Source organism: Ylistrum balloti, unplaced genomic scaffold (assembly GCF_031769215.1).
Source record: "Ylistrum balloti isolate Yb309-2 unplaced genomic scaffold, AGI_CSIRO_Ybal_v1 Utg369772, whole genome shotgun sequence".
Classification (NCBI taxonomy): Eukaryota; Metazoa; Mollusca; class Bivalvia; order Pectinida; family Pectinidae; genus Ylistrum; species Ylistrum balloti.
The window spans coordinates 131464-149072 of NW_026781965.1; the positions used below are offsets into that span (position 1 = coordinate 131464).

At 37.9% G+C, this 17609-nt stretch overlaps 2 protein-coding genes across 12 annotated transcripts in view; one reads left to right on the forward strand and one right to left on the reverse strand.

Moving 5' to 3' along the window:
- LOC132543837 (uncharacterized) overlaps positions 1 to 17609 on the forward strand; it is a 187111-nt gene that overhangs the window by 105248 nt on the left and 64254 nt on the right. The gene's annotated exons all lie outside the window — the stretch shown is intronic.
- The window catches only part of LOC132543870 (collagen alpha-1(I) chain-like), a 99813-nt gene that overhangs the window by 55613 nt on the left and 26591 nt on the right, over positions 1 to 17609 (reverse strand). For all 11 annotated transcript variants that reach the window (XM_060207390.1, XM_060207397.1, XM_060207395.1 and 8 more), the window contains exon 3: positions 329 to 363. In XM_060207390.1, coding sequence (XP_060063373.1) covers positions 329 to 363 — 35 coding nt within the window. The remainder of the gene's footprint in view (positions 1 to 328; positions 364 to 17609) is intronic.

Sequence of the window (17609 nt, forward strand, 5' to 3'; positions counted from 1 at the left end):
GAATTGCTCAAATGTGTGATAGAACCCCACAACTTGCACACAGATGTGCATGAGCTTATTTTGTCGAGTTTTCCTATACTGTGCACATCACACATAGAGTAACATTGTGTAATTCCATAATAGTATAGATAGAAAACAACATGGGCATTTTTCCTGTGTTAAACAAACTCTAAAATTTTTGAAAAAAAAGGTATTTTGAACTTTAATATGAAAATGATAAAGTTAGTTTCACAAATATTTGGATATTTGGTATTTGGTAGTTTCCTTATGATTATAAAATAACAGGTACAGACCTACTGTCACTTCTAACATTCTATAATTTACTTACCCTTAATCCTGTATCTCCCTTTTCTCCCTTTTGTCCTAAAAAACAGAAAATGAATTATCAGACTGGATATTTACAAAAGTAAGTTATAAATAAAAAATACTCTTACCTATATTGGTATACATTGAGGATCATATCAAAGTGAAATTTATGAAATCTCCAGATAAGATTAATATCATGAGAGGAATAATGATCATGAACTCTTCCAAATACAGCGAAGTCAAATTGCCAATCAGGAAAATGCAGTTTCATGTCAGGATGATTAAGCCTACAAGTTTTAAACAAAGTGGTTTAAAACTGGAACAAAATATCTCTGGATAAGATTAATATCATGAAAACAACAACAGTAGGGACATCCCAAGTATATCTATAATTGTATAGGGTAGGGACATCCCAAGTATATCTATAATTGTATAGGGTAGGGACATCCCGAGTATATCTATAATTGTATAGGGTAGGGACATCCCAAGTATATCTATAATTGTATAGGGTAGGGACATCCCAAGTATATCTATAAATGTATAGGGTAGGGACGTCCCAAGTATATCTATAATTGTATAGGGTAGGGACGTCCCGAGTATATCTATAATTGTATAGGGTAGGGACATCCCAAGTATATCTATAATTGTATAGGGTAGGGACATCCCAAGTATATCTATAAATGTATAGGGTAGGGACATCCCAAGTATATCTATAATTGTATAGGGTAGGGACATCCCAAGTATATCTATAAATGTATAGGGTAGGGACATCCCGAGTATATCTATAATTGTATAGGGTAGGGACATCCCGAGTATATCTATAATTGTATAGGGTAGGGACATCCCGAGTATATCTATAATTGTATAGGGTAGGGACATCCCGAGTATATCTATAATTGTATAGGGTAGGGACATCCCGAGTATATCTATAATTGTATAGGGTAGGGACATCCCGAGTATATCTATAAATGTATAGGGTAGGGACATCCCAAGTATATCTATAATTGTATAGGGTAGTGATATCTCCAGTATATCTATAAATGTATATGGTAGGGATATCCCAGTATATCTACAACTGTATATGGAAGGGATATCCCTGATATATCTATAAATGTATATGGCAGGGAAATGCCCAGTATACCTATAAATGTATAGGGTAGGGATATCCCAAGTATATCTATAAATGTATAGGGTAGGGGTATCCCCAGTATTTCTATAAATGTATATGGTAGGGATATCCCAGTATATCTACAACTGTATATGATAGGGATATCCAAGTATATCTATATTTGGTTGGGATATCCCAGTATATCTATATTTGGTTGGGATATCCCGAGTATATCTATATTTGGTTGGGATATCCCAGTATATCTATATTTGGTTGGGATATCCCGAGTATATCTATATTTGGTTGGGATATCCCGAGTATATCTATATTTGGTTGGGATATCCCAGTATATCTATATTTGGTTGGGATATCCCAGTATATCTATATTTGGTTGGGATATCCCAGTATATCTATATTTGGTTGGGATATCCCAGTATATCTATATTTGGTTGGGATATCCCAGTATATCTATATTTGGTTGGGATATCCCGAGTATATCTATATTTGGCTGGGATATCCCCAGTATTTGTGTTGTTCTGTCAGTGAGTATATCTTCAGTTCTGATGATTATATCCAGCATATCTTACTGTAGTGATAATCCACTCCATCATCTACAGTGAAGTCACAATCAACATATCTCTGATTAGAGTTGATAAGATTATTAAGAAAACGTAACAGGTTTTTTCTTCGTGTAGAACACCAGTCTTCTACTGACAGTGTAAACCTCAAAACTATGAAGATAATTAGAGGAAGTGAATATGACAGCTACGTTTTTTACGCATGTTTAATTTTATAAAAGCTTGTTTTTTTTTGTACATATCAAGGAGTTTATTTTTGTGGTGATAGTATTACCTATAATTAGAAATATTAAGCTGAGCTTGTGTAGTAGCACTGTCAAGGTGTACCCTTGCACCCCCATGACCTGTTTGTGCACTTGATGACCCCAATAAGCCACAACTTTGATGTTTTGAGGCAATATGTTAAAATGAGCTTAGATGTGTATTTGAGACAGGTGTTAGATGCCATGAGCCCCTGTACTATAGCAGTATACTGGTATTGATTCCAGTCATGGCCTCCTTCTTACGATCACCTGATTTTGACTTCTGTGATCTGTGATCTCATATGTTCCTTTTAAGAGTTCCTTGTATAATTAGGACTATGTAATCAACATTTTCATCCATTATCTTATTTTTATACAAGTATACAAATTGTTTTCAAGATAGTTTTTCGAAAGAGTTTGTTTCTTAAATCTTTTCCATCAATGTGTAACATTTTGATTTTATTTTCCATTTTATTAAGTTTTTCTAAATTTCCATAATCTGATTTTACATTATTTACCATTTGATCAGCAAAGAAGTTTCAATATATTTTTCTCAAGTTCATTCACCTGTAAATTCTCACAAAGCACAGGGACAGATTTTCAACAAAACTTATGGTTAAGATATAGCCATAATGAGGTAAGGTTTTGACAGCTCTATACTAATGGTTAAGATATAGCCATAGTGAGGTAAGGATTTGACAGCTCTATACTAATGGTTAAGATATAGCCATAGTGAGGTAAGGATTCGACAGCTCTATACTAATGGTTAAGATATAGTCACAGTGAAAATATACCATTGTTTGTTTGTGAATAAATGAAATATTCCATTGTTTGTTTGTGAATAAATGAAATATTCCATTGTTTGTTTGTGAATAAATGAATGTTTGTAAAACAAAACTTAGCAAATTTGGGAATGATTTAAGGAAAAACAAAATGCTTGACATAAATCATTTGTTTATAAGCAAATCTGGAGAATTTATTTTGTCCCTTCCCATTGAGAGTTGGGATGATTGATGATGGGAGACTGCTTTCTACCTGGTAGAGGGATCACCAGAGAGCCTCTCTTTGACACTTAACCAATGAGATCTGCTGCAGTGTTTGACAACAAACTGATGGTGATTTGAAACTAGGAATGAAGTTTAATAAGAATGACAGAAGTGTGGTGTCTCTGATCTGTTTGATCCTCTGATTAACTTGCTGTAATTGGCAAGGGGAACTTCATTTTAATAAGAGGATAATACATATTGAGTGAGCCACACGCCAGACTTGGTTTGGCAGTCCTCCATCCCTCTCCTCTCACTGTTTACAGTGTAGCTTTGTGCTCGTGTCTTCTCAAGTTTTGGCTGGTGTAAAGAAAGATGTATGGACGGCAGAAGCAACAATGACAGCAACCAGAGACAGGCAACCCTCAATTGTTTTGTCAATTGAGAAGCCACAGTAAATGAGCCATCTTTGATCTTGATAACATAAAAAGCTGATGTATGAAGGAGGAATGTGAGAGTGACGAGAATCATGAATTGGTGTGTGTTATGCCATTCTGACATCACAGTCCCAGCAGGCATGTGTTGTGTATGGATAATCCAAACTGTGACGGCTGCTGGGACTAGTCCTACACACTTATGTCTAATATCCCCTTAATGAGGGAAGCAGACCCTACCAAGGCATTCCACACTAATATACAACAGTACATAATATCCAAAAGGCCAAGAGGGTCAATAATTTTGATAATACATGCCTATATAAACAAATGTTTATACTACGAGGTACTGGTGTTATACCCTGTGTATAGAGATCCATCACTAGTGTTATACCCTGTGTATAGAGATCCATCACTAGTGTTATAGCCTGTGTATAGAGATCCATCACTGGTGTTATACCCTGTGTATAGAGATCCATCACTGGTGTTATACCCTGTGTATAGAGATCCATCACTAGTGTTATACCCTGTGTATAGAGATCCATCACTAGTGTTATAGCCTGTGTATAGAGATCCATCACTGGTGTTATACCCTGTGTATAGAGATCCATCACTGGTGTTATACCCTGTGTATAGAGATCCATCACTAGTGTTATACCCTGTGTATAGAGATCCATCACTAGTGTTATACCCTGTGTATAGAGATCCATCACTAGTGTTATACCCTGTGTATAGAGATCCATCACTGGTGTTATACCCTGTGTATAGAGATCCATCACTAGTGTTATACCCTGTGTATAGAGATCCATCACTAGTGTTATAGCCTGTGTATAGAGATCCATCACTGGTGTTATACCCTGTGTATAGAGATCCATCACTGGTGTTATACCCTGTGTATAGAGATCCATCACTGGTGTTATATCCTGTGTATAGAGATCCATCACTGGTGTTATACCCTGTGTATAGAGATCCATCACTGGTGTTATATCCTGTATATAGAGATCCATCACTGGTGTTATACCCTGTGTATAGAGATCCATCACTGGTGGTACACCCTGTGTATGCATACATCTGATAGAGATCTGTCATTAGTGTTATACCTTGTGTATAGGGATCCGTCACTGGTGTTATACCCTGTGTATAGAGATCAATCACTGGTGTTCTACCCTGTGTATAGAGATCCATCACTGGTGTTATACCCTGTGTATAGAGATCCATCACTGGTGTTACACCCTGTGTATAGAGATCCATCACTGGTGTTATACCCTGTGTATAGAGATTCATCACTGGTTTTACACCCATCTGATAGAGATCTGTCATTAGTGTTATACCCTGTGTAAAGAGATCCATCACTGGTGTTATACCCTGTGTATAGAGATCCATTTACTGGTGGTATACCCTGTGTAAAGAGATCCATCACTGGTGTTATACCCTGTGTATAGAGATCCATCACTGGTGTTATACCCTGTGTATAGAGATCCATCACTGGTGTTATATCCCGTATATAGAGATCCATCACTGGTGTTATACCCTGTGTATAGAGATCCATCACTGGTGGTACACCCTGTGTATACATACATCTGATAGAGATCTGTCATTAGTGTTATACCCTGTGTATAGAGATCCATCACTGGTGTTATACCCTGTGTATAGAGATCCATCACTGGTGTTATACCCTGTGTATAGAGATCCATCACTGGTGTTATACCCTGTGTATAGAGATCCATCACTGGTGTTATACCCTGTGTATAGGGATCCATCACTGGTGTTATACCCTGTGTATAAAGATCAATTACTGGTGTTATACCCTGTGTATACATACATCTGATAGAGATCTGTCATTAGTGTTATACCCTGTGTATAGAGATCCATCACTGGTGTTATACCCTGTGTATAGAGATCCATCACTGGTGTTATACCCTGTGTATACATACATCTGATAGAGATCTGTCATTAGTGTTATACCCTGTGTATAGAGATCCATCACTGGTGTTATAAACTGTGTATAGAGATCCATTACTGGTGTTATACCCTGTGTATAGAGATCAATCACTGGTGTTACACCCTGGGTATACATACATCTGATAGAGATCTGTCATTAGTGTTATACCCTGTGTATAGAGATCCATCACTGGTGTTACACCCTGGGTATACATACATCTGATAGAGATCTGTCATTAGTGTTATACCCTGTGTTTAGAGATCCATCACTGGTGTTATACCCTGTGTATAGAGATCCATCACTGGTGTTACACCCTGTGTTTAGAGATCCATCACTGGTGTTATACCCTGTGTATAGAGATCCATCACTGGTGTTATACCCTGTGTATACATACATCTGATAGAGATCTGTCATTAGTGTTATACCCTGTGTATAGAGATCCATCACTGGTGTTACACCCTGTCTATACATACATCTGATAGAGATCTGTCATTAGTGTTATACCCTGTGTATAGAGATCCATCACTGGTGTTATACCCTGTGTATAGAGATCCATCACTGGTGTTATACCCTGTGTATACATACATCTGATAGAGATCTGTCATTAGTGTTATACCCTGTGTATAGAGATCCATCACTGGTGTTACACCCTGACTATACATACATCTGATAGAGATCTGTCATTAGTGTTATACCCTGTGTATAGAGATCCATCACTGGTGTTACACCCTGTCTATACATACATCTGATAGAGATCTGTCATTAGTGTTATACCCTGTGTATAGAGATCCATCACTGGTGTTACACCCTGTCTATACATACATCTGATAGAGATCTGTCATTAGTGTTATACCCTGTGTATAGAGATCCATCACTGGTGTTATACCCTGTGTATAGAGATCCATCACTGGTGTTATACCCTGTGTATACATACATCTGATAGAGATCTGTCATTAGTGTTATACCCTGTGTATAGAGATCCATCACTGGTGTTACACCCTGGGTATACATACATCTGATAGAGATCTGTCATTAGTGTTATACCCTGTGTTTAGAGATCCATCTCTGGGTGTTATACCCTGCGTATAGAGATCCATCACTGGTGTTACAGCCTATGAAAACATACGTCTGATAGAGATCTGTCAGTAGTGTTATGCCCCTTGTATACACACAAAAGATAGAGATCCATCATTTCAGTTATAATATATATATATTTCTGGTTCAAGTGATGACAAATATTTCAAAAATTTATTATGATATTACTGACTGATGTATTTGGCCTTTCTACACCCAAGTTTCTATTACACGTCTGTTACATAACTCTGTCAGCCATTTTAAAGTTCATCTCTTTAGTTAATGATGTGATAAATCTTGAGGTATACTGGATCAGCAGTAAGATTGTGACACATAAATATCTGGTTTCATAGTGTTTTACAACTAGGGAGTTATAAAATTGTCTGCTGGAGAGTGTGCTGCTTTCTCCTTATCAGCTCCCCTGGTACTATCAGTTTACCAACAACCACCTGTTTTTTCCAGTCAGCCAATCAAAAGAGATTTGTACAATATCTGAGAAATACATTTTATTTTCAATGCAATACATATACCAGTGCATGTGTCTGGATGCTACATAGACAAAGTAAACAAAGTCCCTCAATAAAATGTCATACAGAAAGTGTTTATATTGATAATAAACATTTCAACCATTTACTAAGATTTCACATCTTATTTACAGTGACATCTGTAAATGTGTTATCATTAGATACAGCATGGTTGTATAAAACAAGGTCGTCATTATAAAGTAAATAAGAATGTCATTAGATGTAATCAGGAAATCATTGGATAAAATAAAGATGTCACTTGATATAATAAGTATAATCTAGGCTGTCTCTGGACACTATAAGGCTGTCACTGGACACTATAAGGCTGTCACTGCACACTATAAGGCTGTGACTGGACACTATAAGGCTGTCACTGCACACTATAAGGCTGTCTGTGTACACTATAAGGCTGTCACTGCACACTATAAGGCTGTCACTGGTCACTATAAAGCTGTCACTGCACACTATAAGGCTGGCTGTAAGGCTGTGACTGGACACTATAAGGCTGTCACTGCACACTATAAGGCTGTGACTGGACACTATAAGGCTGTCACTGCACACTATAAGGCTGTCTGTGGACACTATAAGGCTGTCACTGCACACTATAAGGTTGTCTTTGGACACTATAAGGCTGTCTCTGGACACTATAAGGCTGTGACTGGACACTATAAGGCTGTCACTGGACACTATAAGGCTGTCACTACACACTATAAGGCTGTCACTGCACACTATAAGGCTGTCTCTGGACACTACAAGGCTGTGACTGGACACTATAAGGCTGTGACTGGACACTATAAGGCTGTGACTGGACACTATAAGGCTGTCACTGCACACTATAAGGCTGTCACTGCACACTATAAGGCTGTCTCTGGACACTATAAGGCTGTGACTGGACACTATAAGGCTGTGAATGAATACATTAAGGTTGTCACTGCACACTATAAGGCTGTCACTGGTCACTATAAAGCTGTGACTGGATACATAAAGGTTGTCACTGGACACTATAAGGCTGTGACTGGATACATAAAGGTTGTCACTGGACACTATAAGGCTGTGAATGGATACATTAAGGTTGTCACTGCACACTATAAGGCTGTCACTGGTCACTATAAAGCTGTGACTGGATACATAAAGGTTGTCACTGCACACTATAAGGCTGTCATTGGTCACTATAAAGCTGTGACTGGATACATAAAGGTTGTCACTAGTCACTATAAGGCTGTGACTGGATACATAAAGGTTGTCACTGGACACTATAAGGCTGTGACTGGATACATAAAGATTGTCACTGGACACTATAAGGCTGTGACTGGATGCATTAAGGTTTTCAGTGGACACCATAAGGCTGTGACTGGATACATAAAGGTTGTCACTGGACACTATAAGGCTGTGACTGGATACATTAAGGTTGTCACTGCACACTATAAGGCTGTCACTGGATACATATAGGCTGTCACTGGTCACTACACTATAAGGCTGTGACTGGATACATTTACGCTGTCACTAGTCACTATAAGGCTGTGACTGGATACATAAAGGTTGTCACTGGACACTATAAGGCTATGATTGGATATATTAAGGTTTTCAGTGGACACCATAAGGCTGTGACTGGATACATTAAGGCTGTCACTGCACACTATAAGGCTGTGACTGGATATATTAAGGCTGTCACTGCACACTATAAGGCTGTGACTCGATACATGAAAGTTGTCTGTGGACACTATAAGGCTGTGACTGGATACATAAAGGCTGTTCCTGGACACTATAAGGCTGTGACTGGATACATATAGGCTGTCACTGGACATTATAAGGCTGTGCCTGGATACATTAAGGTTGTCACTGGACAATATAAGACTGTGACTGGATACATATAGGCTGTCACTGGACACTATAAGGCTGTGACTGGATACATTAAGGTTGTCACTGGACAATATAAGGCTGTGACTGGATACATTAAGGTTGTCACTGGACAATATAAGGCTGTGACTGGATACATATAGGCTGTCACTGGACACTATAAGGCTGTGACTGGATACATTAAGGCTGTCACTGGACACTATAAGGCTGTGACTGGATACATATAGGCTGTCACTGGACATTATAAGGCTATGACTGGATACATTAAGATTGTCACTGGACAATATAAGGCTGTGACTGGATACATAAAGGCTGTCACTGGACACTATAAGGCTGTCTCTTGATACTGAATGGTGCCACTAGATACTAAAATGATGTGTACTATAAAGTTGCCAGGAGAAAAAGTTATTTACATTGAAACTTCCCATCCCATGATTCAACCATATTGTGAAACAGCACTTAGGATAGTGCTGTTATGGTTAACCTCAGGAGGCTGTGTGCTGGAGCTAGGTGTGTGATTGACAGATATGAAAGTGATCCAGCCATACAAATTAGCTGGTGGTTTACCCAATTACTTGAGGCTAAACACTGTCTATCATAAAGTTTGGAAACACACATTAATTCATCATCTCTTTCCTGCTGTTATGAATGAAATATTTGCTTAAACACTGTCAATGTAATGTGCGATACAAAGTTTAAAAACAATTGAGTGTGTGGTGAGGCAAGTTATCTGATAAGGCAGAGTTTTACTGTAACACTGGAGACTGTCAACAGAACACCATTTTACAATACACATCCTTACTTAATTCACACACAATAATATCTCACCATACCATGTACCACAAAAATCTTTCTGTCTCTGCATAATACATTTTATATTTACACTCTCAACAATATATAAAGTGTTTAGAATTTGACACAGATATTTAAAGAATGAACAACAGCTAGTTCATAAACTAGACACAAACAACTCATAAAGTGGACAAAGATACATCATGAAGTGGACACAGATACATCATAAAGTAGACACAGATACTTCATGAAGTGGACACAGATACATCATGAAGTGGACACAGATACATCATGAAGTGGACACAGATACATCATAAAGTGGACACAGATACATCATGAAGTGGACACAGATACATCATAAAGTGGACACAGATACTTCATGAAGTGGACATAGATATTTCATGAAGTGGACACAGATACATCATGAAGTGGACACAGATACATCATGAAGTGGACACAGATACATCATGAAGTGGACACAGATACATCATGAAGAGGACACAGATACATCATGAAGTGGACACAGATACATCATGAAGTGGACACAGATATTTCATGAAGTGGACACAGATACATCATGAAGTGGACACAGATACATCATGAAGTGGACACAGATACATCATGAAGTGGACACAGATACATCATGAAGTGGACACAGATACATCATAAAGTAGACAAAGATACATCATAAAGGGACACAGATACATCATGAAGTGGACACAGATACATCATGAAGTGGACACAGATACATCATGAAGTGGACACAGATACATCATGAAGTGGACACAGATACATCATGAAGTGGACACAGATACATCATGAAGTGGACACAGATACATCATGAAGGGACACAGATACATCATGAACGTGACACAGACAGCTAATGAACTGGCCACAGGTAGTTCAAGAACTAGACACAGATACCTCATGAAAATGACATAGAAGCTGATGAACTTGACACCTGAAACTGAAGACTGATGAACTTGACACCTGAAACTGAAGACTGATGAACATGACATGACAAAGACAGCTGATGAACTTGACACAGACAGCTGATGAACATGATACAGACTGGTCATAAACTTGACACATAGCTCATGAACCTGAAACTGATTGCTGATGAACTTGGCACAGACAGCTCATGAACCTGACACACATAGCTGAACTTGTTAAAGAAAGCTCTCCTGTGTGTATCTATTTGTGTTTAAATCATCGTTGATTAAGCCATTTGTTATGAACAGTATTTTACTACAGAACCTTATTTCTCTCTATTATTTTGTTGTATATTGGAATACTAACCATCGATCCCTTTGCTGTTGTCTGTAACATCAATGGTAAGATTCAAAGGAAAAAATCATATAATTCCACACAATGCATATACACAAAAAGTAAGCAGATTTCAAAGAAAGAATCATTCTAAAAATAAACTGGAAATATTCTAGATTTTTCTCCCATTAGCTCCTGATTCTCTTTCTGAATAACTACAATGTAAAATTCCTGCAGCATAGTGTGGTGTAACTTCAAAGCAATGTCTAATAGGTATTTTCCAACTCTAAACAAAACACAGAAGGCATGGCCAATATCAGAAAAAAAAATAACCCAAATACTCATTTTTCAAAAAGCTGTTTTTTTTTTGTCAGCAGAATCAGAAATTCTGTTGTTCATGTAGGTAACAAAAAAAATGCAATATTACATAATACACATGTAACAAGTATGTGCCAGGAAACAGAAATGTTTCCTACAGAAATCAGGACACAGCTGGGTGCTTCCTTCAGGTACCAGGGAACAGACATGTTCCCAGTAACAGTCAGGAACACCTGGGTATTTTCTTCAGGTAACTAGGAAATGAAGATATTCCCTTTAGCAGTCAGGACACAGCTGTATTTCCTTCAAGTAAAAAAGGATACAGATGTGTTCACTTAAGCAATCAGGACACTGCTAGGTGTTCCCTTCAGGTAACCAAGAAAAGATTTCTTTATAATCTTTTTAGGTGAGTTAGATATAAGGTTAGTTAGAAGAAGTTGTTTAAAGATATTAAAAATTTGACCTCTATAATCTTGAATATGGGTCAAGGTCATTTCTATGTGCAATCTTTGTTGAGCTTCATCAAAGGAACACAAAAGCCAAATAACACAACATTTGGTCTGTTGGTTAAGAAGAAGTCGTTTTAATGGAAAAGTTGAAGCCAACCAGACAGACAGATGACAAACAACAGCATTGCAAAACCTCACATGGTCCTTCAAGCCAGGTGTGAGCTAAAAATTAAAGTAAATTCTGTTTAGTCACCAAGTAGAGATTTCTGTTTTTTCATAACAGTGAATAGCTCTTCAGAGCCAGATTTTCACAGGATGTGCGTATGACAAAAAACTTCTTGTATCTTGTATTCCATTCAAAAAGTGATGGATGTGTGTTAAATGTAGTTTAAGGGGATACAGTCACATCCCTTGATTTTACTTAGAGATAGTGATCATCTCTATAGCAATCAGATGATAGGGCTGTGTTCTATTTAGTGAATAACCAAAGAAGGACTTATTTTCTTAAGTAACCATTTTATAGTGATGTGTTCTCTTTGTCCAACAGACAATTACGACTGTTCTTATCAGAAAAGAGAGTCAGAGATATGTTCTGTTGAATACCTAGGAGACATGCTCCCTAAGAAACTGGGAGGTGTGTTCTCTCTGTATGTTTTCTTCACTAACAACCATATCTGTATGTTCCCTTCACTAACAACTATCCCTGTATGTTCCCTTCACTAACAACCATATCTGTATGTTCCCTTCACTAACAACCATATCTGTATGTTCCCTTCACTAACAACCATATCTGTATGTTCCCTTCACTAACAACCATATCCCTGTATGTTCCCTTTATTAACAACCATATATGTATGTTCCCTTTACTAAAAACAATCCCTGTATGTTCCCTTCACTAACAACCATATCTGTATGTTCCCTTCACTAACAACCATATCTGTATGTTCCCTTCACTAACAACCATATCGGTATGTTCCCTTCACTAACAACCATATATGTATGTTCCCTTTACTAACAACTATCCCTGTATGTTCCCTTTACTAACAACTATCCCTGTATGTTCCCTTTACTAACAACTATCCCTGTATGTTCCCTTTACTAACAACCATATCTGTATGTTCCCTTTACTAACAACTATCCCTGTATGTTCCCTTTACTAACAACTATCCCTGTATGTTCCCTTTACTAACAACTATCCTTGTATGTTCCCCTTACTAACAACTATCCCTGTATGTTCCCTTCACTAACAACCATATCTGTATGTTCCCTTTACTAACAACCATATCTGTATGTTCCCTTCACTAACAACTATCCATGTATGTTCCATTCACTAACAACTATCCCTGTATGTTCCCTTCACTAACAACCATATCTGTATGTTCCCTTTACTAACAACCATATCTGTATGTTCCCTTCACTAACAACCATATCTGTATGTTCCCTTTACTAACAACTATCCCTGTATGTTCCCTTTACTAACAACCATATCTGTATGTTCCCTTTACTAACAACTATCCCTGTATGTTCCCTTTACTAACAACTATCCCTGTATGTTCCCTTTACTAACAACTATCCCTGTATGTTCCCTTTACTAACAACAACTATAACAACCATATCTGTATGTTCCCTTTACTAACAACTATAACAACTATCCCTGTATGTTCCCTTCACTAACAACCATATCTGTATGTTCCCTTTACTAACAACTATCCCTGTATGTTCCCTTCACTAACAACCATATCTGTATGTTCCCTTTACTAACAACTATCCCTGTATGTTCCCTTCACTAACAACTATCCCTGTATGTTCCCTTCACTAACAACCATATCTGTATTTTCCCTTTACTAACAACCATATCTGTATGTTCCCTTTACTAACAACTATCCCTGTATGTTCCCTTCACTAACAACTATCCCTGTATGTTCCCTTCACTAACAACCATATCTGTATGTTCCCTTTACTAACAACTATCCCTGTATGTTCCCTTTACTAACAACCATATCTGTATGTTCCCTTTACTAACAACTATCCCTGTATGTTCCCTTTTTCTAACAACTATCCCTGTATGTTCCCTTCACTAACAACCATATCTGTATGTTCCCTTTACTAACAACCATATCTGTATGTTCCCTTTACTAACAACTATCCCTGACTGTTCCCTTTTCTGAAACAGAAGATAGGCATTCTACCTTTATTCACCAGGAAATTATATATACAATGTATTTTAAAGTTAAGTTAAAATGAGACCACATAAAATGTGTGTAGTGTAAGGGCTCAGGGGATAGGTTTGACATGTCTTTTAATTCACAACAAACTGATTTACCAATACTTTTAAAGTCCAAAGTTCTCAGTTCAGGTAAACCTAATAATCATAAGTCAAATGAAATGAGGCATGAACAATGACCAAACAAATTACCGTGCAGACAAGTTAAACAGCTGGAAATATCATCAGGATGACTGATAACTTAAGACATCTGAGTTTCTGGTTCCAGACCTCAAGATAGCACAACACCAACCATTGAAACTGGACATGTTCTTTCCTAAACTTTACAACTTTGCATTGATAGTTATTGGCCTCATCTGACCAGCCTCAGACCGAGTGGTATTCTGGCAGGCCTCCAGGACAATGGTCAGTTTCAGCTGAATCCAGCAATCTACTAAACATAAATCTGTTTGATGGCCTTTGGTCAGCAGGCTCCTTACCTGCCTCATTAGCAGCTGATAGCCCCCTCTAGTGGTCTAGTTAGGAGTGACAAATGATGACCAGTTTATGACCAGCCATCTTTTTATGATAGCAGAGGAAAACATGTCCAAGGTCCATACTTTTACAATTCAATAACTATCTGACAGCTCCCTACACTAACATCCTACAGATTATCTCACAGCTCCCTACACTAACATCCTACAGACTATCTCACAGCTCCCTACACTAACATCCTACAGACTATCTCACAGCTCCCTACACTAACATCCTACAGACTATCTCACAGCTCCCTACACTAACACCCTTCAGACTATCTCACAGCTCCCTACACTAACACCCTACAGACACTCTCAAAACTCCCTACACTAACATCCTACAGACTATCTCACAGCTCTCTACACTAACATCCTACAGACACTCTCACAGCTCCCTACACTAACATCCTACAGACTCTCTCACAGCTCCCTACACTAACATCCTACAGACTATCTCACAGCACCCTACACTAACATCCTACAGACTATCTCACAGCTCTCTACACTAACATCCTACAGACTATCTCACAGCTCCCTACACTAACACTCTCTACAGACAATCTCAAAACTCCCTACACTAACATCCTACAGACTATCTCACAGCTCTCTACACTAACATCCTACAGACACTCTCACAGCTCCCTACACTAACATCCTACAGACTCTCTCACAGCTCCCTACACTAACGTCCTACAGACTATCTCACAGTTCCCTACACTAACATCCTACAGACAATCTCAAAACTCCCTACACTAACATCCTACAGACTATCTCACAGCTCCCTACACTAACATCCTACAGACTATCTCACAGCTCCCTACACTAACACCCTTCAGACTATCTCACAGCTCCCTACACTAACACCCTACAGACACTCTCAAAACTCCCTACACTAACATCCTACAGACTATCTCACAGCTCCCTACACTAACATCCTACAGACTATCTCACAGCTCCCTACACTAACATCCTACAGACTATCTCACAGCTCCCTACACTTACATCCCACAGACTATCTCAAAACTCCTAACACAAACAGTTCTTTACTAAATATCCCACAGGCTATTTGACAGCCTTGTACTATAACATTCAATAACCAAAACATATAAAATACAGACTCTATATACAAATGTATGTGACTGATCCCTAATTTCAAAATTTTCTCTTTAAAAAGAAACATGTATGACAAAACATTTCTGCTAACCAATACTTTCACCAAAGCCAATTTGTAGGTCATACTTTCCAATTTACTTCTCTTGAAATGGCTTCGTCCATCACTCTGCAATGTCACATTCAGGAAATGCCAAGTTCTCAAAGAGAAAACAAGGGTAGAGACAATAAAATCACTCCAGTATCCATATATGTCTCTCACACATTAAGGCAGGAGGTCAACACCTGACATATGTCTCAAATCAGGGAGGTATATTACAGAACAATACCAGCAGCTGGTATAACATTTGCTAGAACTTCATCTAAATCTATGATAGATAGGGAGTGTTCATTAGCTAGCGTCCACTTACTGCTTGGTAACTACAGTAAACACTCTACCCATATAACGAGTATGATATCAACAATTCATATTTTCACGAGATAATTTTCAATTCTGACATGATGATATATTGAAATATCTGAATTTACCATTAATTATTGAGGAAATTCAGAAGTTACAATCCTACAGAAATTTTTAAGTTGATATGACAAAACTGCTGATGAATAAGTTATTTTCCAGTGGTAGGGTAAAGCTAGTATTTGTAATCTAAGTGGGGCGGTTCATTCCTATATGTTTAAGACATTATCAGAGTTTACCATTCACAGCCAATAATAAATTTCTTATCAAAGAGCTTCAAACAGATTAAGAAGCATTTTTGTTTTTTAAATAAACATTTTTATTGAAGAATATAGTTTTTGTACATGTTCTCAGTCAAAATCACCATTAATGCTTACAACAGGTGACTGCCATCTCTAACTTCACTGAGATGTTCATGGCACCAGACGTCCACTTTATCATAATTAGCCAATGCTTTGCACATTTGTTAGGGCATATCAGACATACAGGACACTGAGATGAATGGCAGTGCTGGTTTGTGAGGAAGTAGAGTAGGAATACTGGGTTGGGATGAAAGACACACAACAAAATAGAGTTGAATGCACCGAAACTGCCCAGATAACAGAGCTTAAAGAATGGCTAATGAGAAGTGATTGTACATAAAATATGTTGTTTAAACATGGACTTGTAGTCTGGACTCGCTGCTCTGTTGATGTGATGAAGACCATAAATTCTGAGAGTAGATTTTTAATCTTGCTTGCACAAACACAGATATCTAAGACTTTTGGCATTATATGGGGACAAGATAGCATTTTAACAGTTCGTAATGCAGTTTGAAAGATCCACGTTACTCTTTACATTTCTGTAAATTACAATATTTCAATTTATAATTTGGTTCTCAAGAACAAAATCTTTCTGGAATGTGTCCAAACTGTGTAGTCACCCCAATCAAAGACAAGTAGTGCGAGTGTATGTGAGACTTACAGCACACAGGTCCCCTGACACAACTTGTGATTACAAAGCATTATCATCAGCTAGTGAACAACAAGAGTCAATGACATTCACATATATATACCCTGACAAATTTGCATAAGGACATTTAACCACAATATCATATAACAGTGGAAATGCATTTACATGTCAATCCCATCCTGGGAATGTTTGCCAACATTAATACAAAGAGCACAGGCCAATTTCATGCTCCAGGTAGTTTGAAATAGGGAAAACTGTGAAATGCTAGAAGCAGAAACATGATTTTGAAAATCTGTTTAAAGGAATGATAGGGTAACATATCAAAGTGTCTGTGGTGTACTGGTGAGAGAAGGGTAACATATAAGGGTATCTGTGGTGTACTGATGAGAGAAGGGTAACATATCAGGGTGTCTGTGGTGTACTGGTGAGAGAAGGGTAACATATCAAAGTGTCTGTGGTGTACTGGTGAGAGAAGGGTA